The following is a 15,685-nucleotide window of genomic DNA, read 5'->3' as shown; positions in this document are numbered from 1 at the left end:
AAAGCGAAAATCTTATAGCTTCATTTAAGAAAAGATAGGCATTTAAATCAAAGTTATCCAAAATCATCCAGTGTTATTAGAAGCAATCTTGTATCAACACATGTTTTACAATCCTATTTTGACAATTCAACAAGTATTTCACACTAAGAAAAAAATGCTAACTTTCAATTAAATTACTTTCTGAAGCTTGCACTGAAGCCCAAAAGCTAAAATAGTATTGTAAATTTCTCTGCAAAGTTGTGTTTCCTGTATGTATCAGAATGTAAAAATGATGTGCCTGGCCCTTGGTGATTGTGAACATAACTTTATTAAACTGTTAATAAATAAATTAGTACTCTCCTAAAAGTAAATTGTCCTAGTATTCTAATATGTATCTTCCACATGTCTGCAAATTCACTAATTCAAAAGACTATATGAGGGATGTTAGCTTAAAAAAAAAAAAATAAGACATTGGTATGCTAGTTGGTGCCTGTAATTATCTTTTTCACTTCCAGAAGGTATTTGGGGATTATTTAAGAGCAAAAGATGAATGGCGAGCCACTAAATCCTATTAAATCAATGCATGGACACAGCAACAGAGGTAAATAAGCTGTGGAGGTCTGAATACCAATAAAGAAGATAAAAATGGTTTTATATAGCTACTTACATCATAGCCTAGAAGTTCAGTCTGTGTGGATTTATCTACTCTGGAAGCAAAAGCCTTCTGTAAATGCTGGACTTTTTCCTGCAAAATGAAAAAAAAAAAAAAAGAAAAAGGAAACAACACGTTGGTAAGTCATGTGTTTCTACACTAATGTCCCCCGCTTATTAAAATTTGATTAGTGTATAATTCATGATTATCTGCATGTATACTTTGCTCTGTTGGTGCTTTGCATATCAGCTTAAATATTCATAACTTTAATTTTCTAGTCATAAGTACTCTACCTTTGGAGTCTGTTAGTACAGAAACCACTGAGGTAGAACTGCAGTTGAACACGAGAGAGCCAGGATTGCTTAAATCCAAGACCAAATGCTTATCCTGGGTTTCCTGTTGGCTGTTTTGTAAATTGAATTGGTGGGATTTTCTTGTTCTAGTTTCAGAATATTTACCTTTAAAATCCAGAACACAATACTACTCAGTGGATTTCATCTAGTTTCTTTTTAATTTCATTTTTTTCTTCTTAATCCTTCCCTGAAATCTCCACATTTAGGAATCTATATGATATTTGACACTTAATCAAATTCTGTCATAACTAGGTAAGGGAAGTAATACATGAAGGAAGTTTGGGAGTTCATATCTCAAATGCAAATGCACTTATTCTGGCCTACTAATTTGATTGAGCTTCTGGTTGGGGACTTCTATTCTCATTCCTAGATGTGTCACTTAAAAGACGATCTTGAGCTTAGTTACCATGCAGTGTGCTTATTGTGTGCCTGGCACATCTCAAAATACTGTATTTACATGATCATACCTCATCTTGGGGTTTTTACTACCATTATCACCCATTTTTAATGAGAATAATATAATTTAGAAATCTTGACAAATTTTCCAAGTAAGTTCATGTGATTCTACTAGATTCTGCTTTACTTAACTTACTTTCTGAGGGTTGCTGGAAGGGAGGGGGGTGGAAGGATGGGGTAACTGGGTGATGGACATTAAGTAAGGCATGTGATGTAATGAGCACCTGGTATTATATAAGACGGATGAATCACAGGCCTGTACCTCTGAAACCAATAATACATTATATATTAATTAACTGAATTTAAATAAATGTTAAAAAAACAATTACAGAAAATTCTATATGTCAATACATGAAGACCACTAATACAACTTTTTAAAAAAGGATAATTTCTTTTGTTTTAAAGTTGAATGCTCAGTAAAATAGTTGAATATGTTAACGATTAAAGCTGATTTAATTCATCTTTTTTCCAAGAAGGGACGATAGTCATCACGAACCTCACTAAGAACACTTTCCTCCTCTCCCCTCCTCTACCTTCCCTTCCACTTCCTTCCCCTGTCCATCCCCTCTTGCCCTTAATTCTGCCTGAGATTTGCATGTAATCAGAGTTAACAAACTACATACATAATTTAGGCAAACATATTTATATGGCTTATTGAAATAATAAAAAAAAACATTATGGACTATTAATGTCTCAAACCTTCTAACTTGCCCTATCACAAAACTTCTAGTGCTGCTATTCATACCAAAATGAAATGGAGATTAGGTAATTCAGAAAGATGTCATGCAAGTGAGGTAAGATTTTAACTGTACGAAAAGGATAAGTGAAAATGTGGCCACATTTTGCAAACTCAATTTAAAATGAGAAGTAACAAGTTGTGTTTATTTAGACTTATATTGGGCTGAGGAAAAAGAGCAGGGAGAAGTAGTAATAAGCAAAGGAAGCAATAAAGTTTGCTATCATTGAAGGGCTGTTTAGAAAAATTTATCTGTTTTTGAAAAAGGTTGGAGGAATAAGCATTGGAAAAGCAAGTTTTGTTATAAATCTCTAGATATATGAACATTTGCACATGAATTAGAGACTATGCACTAATGCAAAAAGCAAGGAGGAAAGACAGCAAATGCTTCCATTATGGTTTGCTCACAGTTCTATTTTCAAGGCCTCCCATCCTGAAGATAGGAGTGGGAAAGACTGCTAAACTCTGGTTCATTGGTCTGAATTATAAGACTTAGAAAATTCAATTTATGATAAAAAATTTCAAACACCTTCAATAACCAACAGCCTAATCAAGGCAAAACAAAACGTACATCAAGAATACTTTCAGAAATTAAGAAAAAAGAAAGGCATTTCTAATGGAATTCATTGCCACTTCCATTTGCAGGCATTTTCACAACAACAAATATGTCATATTTGAATTATTTGTTACTTATGCACTTGTATGCTATATTCAAAAGTGGGGAGTAAAATACAACTTTCTAATAGACTTAGGTGGATATACTTAAGGATCAAATATTTTGTTTAGTGTAATAGTAGGAAGAAAATATATGAAAGTTTCTGATAAATTTCTGTAACATACACTTAGAAGATTAAATAAAGTCTCTACAGGTTTTGGAAGATAATTCTCCATGGCGCTTTTGCATTTCTGCAAGACTGATGGCTATTTATGAATTAATAAATTTAACATGAGATAAAAAAGAGTATTACATAGAAAATAGACCATAAAAATAGCTATTATTAGATGGTGAGTTTGCTAATAATTATTTATATAAAAATGAATCAGTATTAGCTATATAAATACATATATTAGAAGACTAGAAATAAAGCATCATATATTTTTATTTCATGCTGATTTAAGAAAAGTTTTTATTTAAATTATTGATTTCAGTATAGAGAGACAGACATTTCACCTTCATGATGCAAATATATTATATTCCTTAATTCAACTATAACTTTTATTAAATGCATATTATGGTACAAGGGACATAAAGGGGGAAAAAAAAAAGGCATACCCCTCCTAATGTATAAACTTGTTAAATCACTAAGTTGTAAGCCCGAGACTAATATAATATTGTGTGTCAACTATACTAGGGAAAAAAAAAATCCATATCTCAATTTAAAAAAAAAAGGTTTAGCCCCTTTTATAAAGAAACTTCCACTGTGAAAGGCAGAGATATTAAAAAAATTATTATTCAATACATAAAGTAAAAGGACTACAGAGATGGCTGGAGGCATATAGGAGAGTTAAATAATTGAAATGCAGAAGCTACTGACACCCCAGCTAAAACTAGAAAAATTAATTATTATAAGCCAACTAGGAGTGGAAGGGATAAGGGCCGTTTCTTAGACAAGAACATTTGCAAATATTTAGAAGTTGGAGAGACCCTGACAAAGATATACAGAAACAGCTACTAGTTCAAACTTGCCTAAGGGGAGACTGTGAAAGGGACAATAGTGAGGAGTAGGACTAGAGTGCTAAATCCGGTCTGTGCCAGAAAGTATAGAATTCATTTACACATGTGATTTAATGTGTCTCTCTTTTGGTATTTTCCTATATAAACATTGTAATTTCTTCTTCTAACCTCTCCCAGAGGGATAGAGGAGAACTGAAACAACTCAACTTCTGGTAGATAAGTTTTATAAATAAATCTATACCTCTGACAAAGTATCTATTTGTTTTTACATTTTCCATTCCAAGGAATGACAGTATCAATACTTCTTAACAAAACAAACCTTTTTTTTCTCATTTAAGATTAATAAAACCTATGTATTCTTAGAATAAACACAAAGAAAAAAGACTAGCAGATTCTGTAAAAAACAAACAACTATATAGATAGATAGAGATATACACATATATATGAGTAAATTATGGGATGAGAAAGAGAAATTTCATCATTTATATTTGGTGTTATTTTACATTTCTGCCTGATCTTGGTCCTGAATATGTGGAGGTTTTAAATATTATAAACATTGCTATATGAAAAATATACAAGATGGTTTTTCTCCACAAGTTTCCAAATAATTTTATCTGACATTAAGAGTAATTTAATAACATCTGTATAATAGCTGTCATAAATAAATGCATATAAATCAAAGAAAATGTATATAATTTACAAACTTGCCAAGAATATTTATTTATATTCACATTCCCTCTCCTTCTGTAATCTTTACTACAACAGCTATTACTAACAATAATAGATGATATTTATAGCATGTAATTACACACCAGGCACCATACCATGTAATATATGTGAATCCTCTCAAGAACATACAATATCTGTGTCTTTTTTTAAGATTTTATTTATTTATTTGACAGAGACACAGTGAGAGAGGGAACACAAGCAGGGGGAGTGGGAGAGGGAGAAGCAGGCTTCCCGCAGAGCAGGGAGCCCGATGCGGGGCTCGATCCCAGGACCCTGAGATCAGGACCTGAGCCGAAGGCAGACGCTTAACCGACTGAGCCACCCAGGCGCCCCAAGTCTGTGTCCTTTTCTAAAGCAGGAAATTGATACTTAGTAAACTGAAATCAGTCGCTAAAGGTCACACAAGCTAGTAAGTGGAACGCCCCAGAGGAAAACTCTCGTCTCCAAACCCTGATGTCCTTTCTATAAAGATATTCTGACTCTGAAAAAACCTTCAAGCAGTATTGCTGCTTGCATATTGCATATTGCATACCAAATGCAATAATACCAATAATACAACTGTGTTTTTATGTTCATCCTGTATATATTCTCCTGCAGACTCTATTAAGTCATTTTTTCTTTGCTGTGAAAACAATTTGAGGTTGCTTAGGAATCTTTATTTCCTATAAAAGCTGAGATTCCGTAGAATACCCATAACTAGAAATATGCAATGCCAGCAATGCATTTTTTAAAAGTATTTATTTATTTAACAGAGACAGCGAGAGCAGGAACACAAGCAGGGGGAGTGGGAGAGGGGGAAGCAGGCTTCCCACCGAGCATAGAGCCTGATGCGGGGCTCGATCCCAGGATGCCAGGATCATGACCTGAGCCGAAGGCAGACGCCCAACGACAGAGCCACCCAGGTGCCCCACCAGCAATGCATTTTGAAACATAAGTTAGGAATAAGATGATAAAGTTAATATAAACTTATAACAAAAAATTGGAAGGAAAATGTGCAAAAGCAAACTGAAATAAAAACTAAATTTGAAAGGCATGAAATTCTTATGATAGCAATGATATTATCAATCAGTTCAAGCAAAGTAATCTAAAATTAATTCTGCTTAAGCTATTAGAATGTTTTCTGGTGTGTGTAAGTATGTTTATGTTTTATGCACTGGGTAGTCATAGACTCTGCTTCCAAAACATATGTTGTCCATATAAAATGATTAGTTTCTAGTTTCTTTAAAAATTCTTAAATTTAATTTTAGTAATCAAGAACATATTTATTAAATGCTTGAGCATAAAAAACATAACAGTTACCACTGATATATGTAAATTTTTGCACTTTCATGTGTGTACCAGTAAAGCACATGTCATTTTAGGATGCACTTAAGAGGAGGAAATGTGGTTAAAACAAACAAACAAAAAAAAAAAAACAGGGAGAGAGACAAAACCATAACAAAGCTAACAACTGACAATGAAATTTCAATTTCATTTGAAAATGAAACCTCAAGTGGCTAGGAGAGTTAAAGGACTGGCAGTTATTTATCCTTATTTTAGAATATGTTTTAATTACATTATTTAATTACATTATTAGATACTCCTGATTAATAAAATAATTATGAATATTTTAACATCCAGCAGTTTATTATTCTACATAATTTATTTCTACCTTAGATACTATTTTCATCTATTAGAGCTGTTAAAAAATTTATGCATGTAAAACTAAGTGCAGTAAAGGTGAAAAGAAAATATTTGATAATCCCAAGAAACAACTCCAACTTATATTAAATTATAAGTTTAATTACCTACACAGAATACTGTGAATTCGAGATGAAAAGGAAATGAATTTAAAAAAAAAGAACATGAGGGCTTACACATAGCTTTAGAATCTATAATAAAAAAACTGCACTTATTAATGAAATTAAGAGCTGAAATACAAAATATATGGTAATAGTGATTACAGCACTACTATATGAACATATACCCGGAGATTAAAGGGAAAAACACAAAAGCCTCTGTATCATCCAAAACTCACATGCAGGCACACACACAGACATATACCCAAAGAATAGGTTTGAATCAGAAAAAGGAAAATCTTAAAAATAAATAAATAAATAAACACAAAGACTGCCTGAAATAGTGTAATCCTGAATCCAGATCCTAAGTCATGGATCTACAGGTTCAGTTTATGAAAAGAGAAATAGTATTGAAATGAGGAGAAAAGCTAATTTCACCCAATGTGGGGCTTGAAGTCATGACCCCAGAATCAAGAGTCTTATTCTGTATTGACTGAGCCTGCCAGGCACCTCAAGAGAAACTAACTTTTTTAAAAATTGAGAAGTAAGAGGAGCCTGGCTGGCTCAGTCAGAACATGTGACTCTTGATTTCGGGGTTATGAATTTGAGCGCCATGTTTGGTATAGAGATTAAATAAAAAACAAAATAAAATAAAATAATAAAATAAAATTGAAAGGTAATGTAATTCAACACAAGAAAATTCACAAAGTGTTCTGAGTCCAGTTTAAACGAGAAATTAGGCAGATCAAAAAGAATTTGATCATCTTATTAATGGACTTCAATGTCAGTAATAAATGATTATTTATATACAACAGAAGCAAAAAACTAAGGGAAAATCACTGGGATTGCTTAGTAATGCCAAGTCCAAATATGAGCTCAGAAATGCAAAGGCTATCTAATAGAGATCACATTGATTATTTTCACCCACCTTTAATGAGAGCGTATCCGTGAAGGCATCAGTAGAATTAGAAACAAGCACAACAGTGACCACGCAAACCAAACCTCCTTACACAAAACATACAATTTCTTGGAACTATCAAGATGACATTAAAATGTATTATTTTCTTATTTTCTGTTATGGAAAATTGCTAACATATAACAAAAAGGGAGAATAACACAAAGAGTCCCTATGTACTCATTACCCAACTTCGCTAACAGGTATTGGAATTTAGAAGAAGAGTATTAGCTATGTACTTAAATGGCTCTCTTGGTCAATATTGTCCTGCAGATTAGGTAAGAGATATTTGCATTAGAGTACTGTGCTCTGGCTGTTCTCTCACCATGTTTCTGCCTGTGAGGAGGGTATTCTGCAGGGATAAGGGAAGTGTCACAAACGAAGGCCATATTTCCCTTCCCACCCTATTCCAGAACCCTGGAATTCACTGCCCAGTTCGGGACATGACCAGGTCCTCCTGAGGGTCACCCAAGGTGTGGCCATGGGACAGTGTAGAGCCTGGTGTTCACTGGGTCAATCACACATATGCTCATAAGGCCATGAGGGACAGAACCTAGGGTAGTAAGGTGCTAAGTTAAGCTGAGGTCGGACTGGCTCCCCACTTTGCCACAGTGCTGCACAGGATGCTATGGAGTCCAAAAAGTTATAATTGGTTGGAACATGACTTTCCAAGTCATTAGAAAAGTATATTTGTTAAGATGGGAAGGTCGAACATATTTTATTCAACAGTTTTTAAATCCTAATTTAGAATTTTAATATTTAGATTTACATTCTGTGAGCCCCCACAGTTATGTTCTTGCCCAGAATCTCACAACTGTTAGCAGCTTTCTTATTACTAGATTCTTTTTTTTTTTTTTATCACCACACCTCAGGAAAAACAAAGTATGAAAAAGTTGCAGAAAAGGGTAAAAGGATAGGAGGGTTATTTTATGTTTATATACTTTAAAAAGTGGGCCAAAAAATGTAAAGCCAAACAGGAGGAGGATATATCCAGTAAATCATTAAAACAAATACCTAAATAACATTTATAGTTATTTTATACCTAAACTAGGAAACTGTATGACATCCTCCACAATCCACCACTTTGAGACTGCGTTGGAAGTAATTTTTTTCAGTAAGATTACACAACATTACACAGCATATTTTATATTTATGGAGTTCATTACCCATGAGAGATTATACAAACTGAAAATATACCCAGATTTAAGAGTTTAGGTTACTTCATTTAAGAAGATACATCAAATATGTAAATTGGGAATTTATATTTTTGGAGATTGAAATCACTGGGAATATTTGTACCCAAATAACTATATTCAATATCCCAGATAGAAAGCATATGGATTTTTTCCCCCCAGTAAGAACTGAATGATGCTTTGTTTCAATTCTAACAACACTCCTCTGGTTTTCAGATTGTTTCTTTCAAACAACATGTTGTACTGTATATAAATGCCAGTATAGTTTCAGTAATGGGGGATTAAACAAATATATATTTGAATTCTTTTATGCATATGACAGGCTACTTCATTTCTTCTAGTTTAATACTCTTCTCACTAAGGTGGAGCTAATTAAGAAAGTCCTCATAAAAAGGGACTTGAAGGAGAGGTCTTTGAGTTAGACGCCTTTAGAAGCTAGGAAAACAAATTTCCTGGGATAAAAGTAGTAGGCATTTAGTGACTTATCAGGAAAGTTATGAGAGAAGTTGTGACTGAGAAAGATCAGCCAGATTGTTTGGGGTTGGCCTCTCCACATTCAAGATATCTGCTAATTACATTTCTGAAATCCATTTCACACTTATTTCTTCCTTTTCTAGCTAGTATCACTACTCTGGATCCACTACCTAAGGACAAGCAAGGAAATGGGAAATGGAGCATAGATCTGTGCCCAGTGTGCAAAAGCTACCACTTTTACTCCATTAGCCTCTCTATTGGGTTGACTAGTGTCCCCAAAAAATTCATGTCTGCCTGAAACTTGTGAATGTGACTTTATTTGGTAATAGCATCTCTGCAGACGCCATCCAGTTAAAATGAGGTTATACTGGATTAGGATGAATCATAACTACAATATGACTAGGCACCTGAGTGGCTCAGTTGGTTAAGCATCTGCCTTTGGTTCCTGGGATGGAGTCCTGCATTTTGCTCCCTGTTCAGTGGGGAATCTCCTTCTCCCTCTGCCTCTCCCCCTCACCCTGTCATGCTCTCTTCTTTCTTTCTCTCTCAAATAATTAAACAAATCTTTAAAAAAATACAACATGACTGGTGTCCTTTTAAGAAGAGGGATATCTGGACACAGTGACACAGATCTACAAAAGGCCACATGAAGACAGAAGCAGAGATTCGAGTGATGCATCTATAAGTCAAGCAACAAGGACTGCCAGCAACCACTAAGGAGCTCGAAGAGGCAATGAAGGATACTTCCCTAGAGCTTTCAGAGGGAACATGGTCTTGCTAACACCTTGACCCTAGACTTCTAGTCTCCAAAACAGACAGAAAATAAATTTCCGTTGTTTTAAGTCAGCCAATCTGTCATACTTTGTTATAGCAGCCAAAGGAAATAAAAGCTTAATAAAGCCTCTCAACTGGTATTCCTGTCTTCACCCATACTTTCTCCACTCCAAAGTGATTTGCTAATGCAGTTCGTTCTCCTGCTTAAAACCTGTTAATATCCCATTCCAGTAGGGCAGCCCCCAGTCACATGTGGCAAATGAGCACTTGAAATGTGGCTAGTCCAAACTGAGACGTGTGGTGAGTGTAAAATACACACCAGATTTTGAGGACTTAGTACAAAAAAAACCCATTAGTATCTCATAATTTTATGTTTATTACATCTTAAGTGATACCATTTTAGATATAAGTTAAATAAAATGTATTTGAAATACTAAATTGCATAAATGACTACAATTTATTGCTTGTTTTGTATTTCTATCAAATAGTTCTAGTCTATATAATAAAGAGTAAACCTTTATCATGATGTACAGCTCCTGCCCCTCCTGGCCCCTATTCATTATGCTAATTTTATCTCCTACCAATCTTCCCACTGCAAAAATGACTCCTACTCATCATCTTGCAGTTGCCTGAGTGGAGCAAAAGTTTTTGCACTTGAACTTTTTTTTTTTTTTAAAGAATTTATTTATTTATTTGACAGAGAGAGAGAGAGAGAGAGAGACAGTGAGAGAGGGAACACAAGCAGGGAGAGTGGGAGAGGGAGAAGCAGGCTTCCCACGGAGCAGGGAGCCCGATGCGGGGCTCAATCCCAGGACACTGGGATCATGACCTGAGCCGAGGCAGACGCTTAATGACTGAGCCACCCAGGCGCCCCTTGCACTTGAACTTTTAACATGCTATTTCCTCCATCTGGACTCTTCATATTAAGGTGTTACTGCTTAGAGCTATGATCTCTGAAGTAGACTCCCACCTCCAGGTGAGTCTCTTTTTACTGACCACCTCTCATTTCAACTGTCAGTTCTTTTATTTGACTGTTTGCCTGTATCTTGTCTGTCTTCTGCACTAGCATGTAAGTTCCTCACAGCAAGGATCGTGTCTATTTAGAGCCATATTGACTCCACACAACCTAATGTAGTTTTTGGCACATTCTAGGTTTGATACTTTTCTGAATAAATGAAGTAGGAGAATGAAAGATGATACATGAGGTTTGAGAGGATTCATCAGAAACCAGCTGGAAAAACTGACATACTGCAAAAGCATTTGCTTTAGGGAATTTAATATTAGTGACATGACAAGTCCAGTAAAATTTCTGGCATTTGTATGGTACATAAATTTAAGTAGGGACGGCTTGAAAGTGATATATGAACAAAGGGATTATTCTAGTAATTTTAGGCTGTACAAAAGAAAAGAAGAAAGGAAGCAGAGACACAAAAGTGAGAAGTGAATTGGTACAAATCTAACATGTGTCTGAGGATGTGATGATGTAACATCAAGTGAGAAATATTTTCATGAATAGATTAGGATTTTCTTTAAAGATTATTTGAGAGAGCGTGAGAATACACGTGGGGGAAGGGGCAGAGGGAGAGAGAGAATCTCAAGCAAACTCCCCCCTGAGCGGGGAACCCAACACAGGGCTCGATCCCATGACCCATGAGATCATGCAGTGAGCTGAAATCACGAGTTGGACACTTAACCGTCTGAGCCACCCAGGTGCCCCAGGATTTTTTTTTTTCCAGGAAAAGCTTATGTACTCCATCCTCATCCTTGCCCGAATTATATATTTTGAGTGAGAAATTAATAAGGTGATTCTTCCAGTGAAGATAATTATGGGAAAAAAATGAATGCAGAAGTGTCTTCAATAGGAAATAGGGCCCAGGAGAATTTTTTGATATATCAAGTCCCAAACATTCCCTCATTAACAATATCCTGGTCTATAACACAGACCTTCTATTTGTCAGGAGACCCTCCATTTCCCTGACATTCCACAAATATGGCCCATAATTGCAGAAGGTTCCTTCTGCTAGAAGTTCTACTTCTCACTCTCTCCTCTTCATTTATTAACTGGTAGGTGATCTTGGAATAAACAAACCTGTTCTATTTCTTACTGGCATGGCCTGTCCACAAGATGGAATCTCAGCTTGTCCAGACATGAGCTTACAGACTCCTGCCCTGTGATAGAAGTCTGCAATTTTCCCATTTGTGTCAGCAACTTCAGTGGGTCACTTCAGATAAGAATGTCCTGGAAACTTATATGGCTACATTTCAATCCAGGTTTGGATGACATTTTAAGTCAATTTCTCTGAATCTTCTACTTTGCAGTTAGTTCTGAATTTAGGAGGACACAGAAGGATGTTGCTTATTGCCATTTTTAAGCCTCCAAAACACACCCACCCCCCCACACACACACAATTTGGAAAAATGGAGTTTCAATTAGTTATTGGTAAGTTCTAGCAGAATCATAGTAGTGTTGCCCACAGAACCATAGAACCTTAATTCAACCTTGAAAATTGTTACTACAAAAAACAAAAACAAAAAAATAAAAAAGCAAGCCCTGTATCACGAAAAACAGGAACCTACCAGCAATATTGATTGACATCTTGAATGTATGGAAAAGACTGTTCTAGCTTTTTCTTGCTTGATATTTTTATTCAGGAAGGTCAGGATATAATACCCTGCCCATTGTGTCATTATGGTTTAAAAATAAGATTCCTGTTTTGAAGAAAAGATTTGCTTCAGGGGACTGTGAGCATTTTATGATATTGATTTAATTTTAATGTATATAAATTTTTTTAAACTGAGAAGTGACATAAAAGTCTTCAAGGCAGTCATTCATTAACAACAATATGCTGATGCATAAGGGAGACAAGAAGAAGATCACTAAAGACTTGCAGAATCAGCACAGCATTACAGGTTGACAATCAGCTAGAAAACAATGGAGGCCATGAATCAAACTTCACCAGACAAATTGCAGACACAGATCAAACTTTACTGGCAAACTAAAGAAATTCTGAACACCAGAAAACGCATTATCCTTCAGATTTCCTTCAGCACACTCATAAGCAAAAGTAAAATAAATAAATAAAACCCCACAGACGTATATCTAAACTGCAAAATCTAGTAAAACAGAATCTGAAGGGATTACGTGTGACTAGAGGACTTGTTTAGTGGCTTTGGATGTCTGTTTATTCATCTTTAAAAAAGAAGTAATAGGCAGAGGCATTTAAAGCTGGACTTAACTGATTCCAAATATTTAATTAGTACCTATAATTTATTAATTCACCCACCAGTAATTATAGTACATTTAACTACACAAATTCAACTATGAGCTCACTCTTTTTTCTCTGTAGTTACAGGTACAATACAATTTTATTTTGTTTTATATTATTTTGTGTATTTTATATTTGCCAAGAAAACTATTTCTATGAAATTTTCTTGCCAATTGCTCACTGGGAGCCACTTCAGAACGCAACCCCTGAATAAGACACAACTGTGCTAAGTGTGCAGTAGCTGAAGGGGACAGGCTCTCTCAAGAGGGTGGTGTGTGTGGAATGCTAAACACCAACCTCTCTCTTCACGTTGGAAGTGGTAAACAAAATACTGTTTCTGGGCTGTTTCACTAGGTAGAGTTCATAGGGGAGAGAGGGTTTCAATAAGGAAACATGCCAACGGGCATAAAGCTACAAATATTGCTTAGTGATATAAGGGAAGCAAGGAGCTGTTAAGAGAGAGAATAACATGGAAGAAACCCTTTAATTATACATGATGATAAAGTGGGCCTTACTGAGGAAATTTAACTTCAGGTTAAGTCTATGGGACAAGGACACATGCAGGGAATAAGCAGAGGATTACTTCAGAAAGAGATTGGAAAAAGCTCAGGGAGTTGGGGACGAGGGGGCAATGTAGGCATTTGTCAAAGAAATTGAAAAAAGTACAGTGTGACCAGAACTTGGTGAGCAAGAGGCCTATATACTGCCATCAGATAACTGTAGGTCAGCTGAGCATTGACTTTTATATTGAGTTCAGTGGGAACCACAGAAATTTTCAGTACGATTCAATTGTATTTAGCCAACATCATTCTGGCTGCTACATGGAGAAGAAAATAGAGGTAAGGAGGGTATGAAAGATGGTCATTTGAAGGTACTGCAGTCGTCTTCTAGAAATGCTTTTAGCAAGAGGGATAGAGCCCTTATATGTTTTCCAGACTCAAGTAAGAGCCAGATTTAAAAGCAAGTAATTTATTTTATAGGTAAAGGAAAAGAAAAAAGTCAAGAATGACTCCAACTTTCTGTTCTGAGCAAACTGGGAGGATGGTGGTGGCATTTCTGATTCGGGAAGACTGCAGGAGAAGCAGGTTTTATTGGAAATGGGAGTGAATGGGAGAAAAAGTAAAATGATTTGAGAATAAGGGTGAACCAGACATACTGAACATATTAGAAAGATAACTGAGGCATCTAAGCACGTATGTGGTGATAGGAGTCCTATAAAAGCGGTTGCCGAATGCTATAAAAAGTGCTAATAAGTAGGCTAAGAACACAAAGAATCCCTGTATGAATGCATTAAACTTTCAAATGGTAGCAGACGCCAATCTTTTCTAACTGGAACGCCTCCTTTCTCCCCTCACACATCCATTCTTTCCTGGGAACGTCATTTTCCTCCATGTTAGTGCATGCCTACAGCCAGAGCTGCCAGGGAATGCACTGTGATCAATCTGTCACAGTTCACTGCTTTACAGAAAGTGGACCCCTTTCCCAAACTGGGCTGGAGAACTCTTCTGGCAATATTGATATAAAAATATGAAAAATAAGTTAATTTTTCTTGGATCAAAAGGTATAAGTTTGAGAGGAAGCAGCGGTCAAGTTTACAGTGGTACAGTCAAGAGACCGAGAAAGAAAGAAGAAAATCAAAGAACAGCAGAGGTGAATATAGAGAATGAAAGTTACTATTATATGAATTGTTAATTATAGTTGCTCCTGGGGCCCAGCCTTAGGCTTGTCTTTGGTTTCATGGGTCAGTCTTTTAATAAATTCCCATTTGAGTTTGAGGCAGACCAAAGTGTCTTTCTGACATTTATAATCAAGAGACCTAGGCAATGAAAAGAGAAAGCCAAAACCAAAGGCAGAGAAAGAGAATGTCTATTTCCAAAAACTCAATAAATAGTGGTGGGATCGTAAGTAGCAGTCTAGTAGTTCCGTTCACTGTATTTTTTAATGTTTAAAATTTCAGTTTAAAAAAATAAAATAAAATTTCAGTTTAAAATCAAGAATAAAACATCAAAAATGAAATTTTAGTAATAAAACATATGACCATATTCTGTGTATATGTATTACTTTCAGATTGGCTACTATGCATATCTACTTTATTTATCATCAATCATAGTGGCTGTTTTGTATAATATTTTGTCCTCATACAATAAACATTTCAATATCAAATATTAATAGCAACTTTTAATAATTCTTAAAACAACATATTATAGATGCATTGTTTTTAAATGTCTCCACATGAAGCATATAAAAGTGCACAAAATTAAAAGTGAAAATATTCTCCTTTCACCTTGATCCTATTTACAGATTTAAACACTCTTACTGTTTTCATCTCTTTTTGAGGTTACAATAATAAGTAAATTATATTTTAAATTCATCACAGATACCATTGACATCTCAATAAAAATTATGAGAAACTAGCAGTCTTTATCTTCCACTTTCTCTAAACTTTCAATTTCCATTGGCTATATAATTAATATTTAAATCCTTCTAATTATCACTAATTTTTTAAGTGATATGTTTGAACCTCTATCTCTTGACATGTCAAACTTAGATATTATCTAGTAGTCCTCAATCATGAAACATTATAACCTTAGTATGCGTATTCTGTTTTTACCTCTCCTCATTCTATTTTCAATTTTTGTTTATTAATTTTTACATCATTGGATAC

The 15,685-nt window shown here is 35.1% G+C and overlaps 1 protein-coding gene across 2 annotated transcripts in view; it reads right to left on the bottom strand.

The window, feature by feature from the left end:
- CCSER1 (coiled-coil serine rich protein 1) overlaps positions 1–15,685 on the bottom strand; it is a 734,167-nt gene that overhangs the window by 26,107 nt on the left and 692,375 nt on the right. The window contains exon 9 of one of the 2 annotated variants that reach the window (XM_027600507.1): positions 647–724. The exons of the other annotated variant lie outside the window; for it this stretch is intronic. Within the exon in view, the coding sequence (XP_027456308.1) occupies positions 647–724 (78 nt within the window). The remainder of the gene's footprint in view (positions 1–646; positions 725–15,685) is intronic. 2 annotated transcript variants of the gene reach the window in all.

This window comes from Zalophus californianus, chromosome 2 (assembly GCF_009762305.2).
Source record: "Zalophus californianus isolate mZalCal1 chromosome 2, mZalCal1.pri.v2, whole genome shotgun sequence".
In the NCBI taxonomy this organism is placed as follows: domain Eukaryota; kingdom Metazoa; phylum Chordata; class Mammalia; order Carnivora; family Otariidae; genus Zalophus; species Zalophus californianus.
Note: the sequence above shows the minus strand (reverse complement) of the source record. Positions and strands in the feature narration are given on the sequence as shown.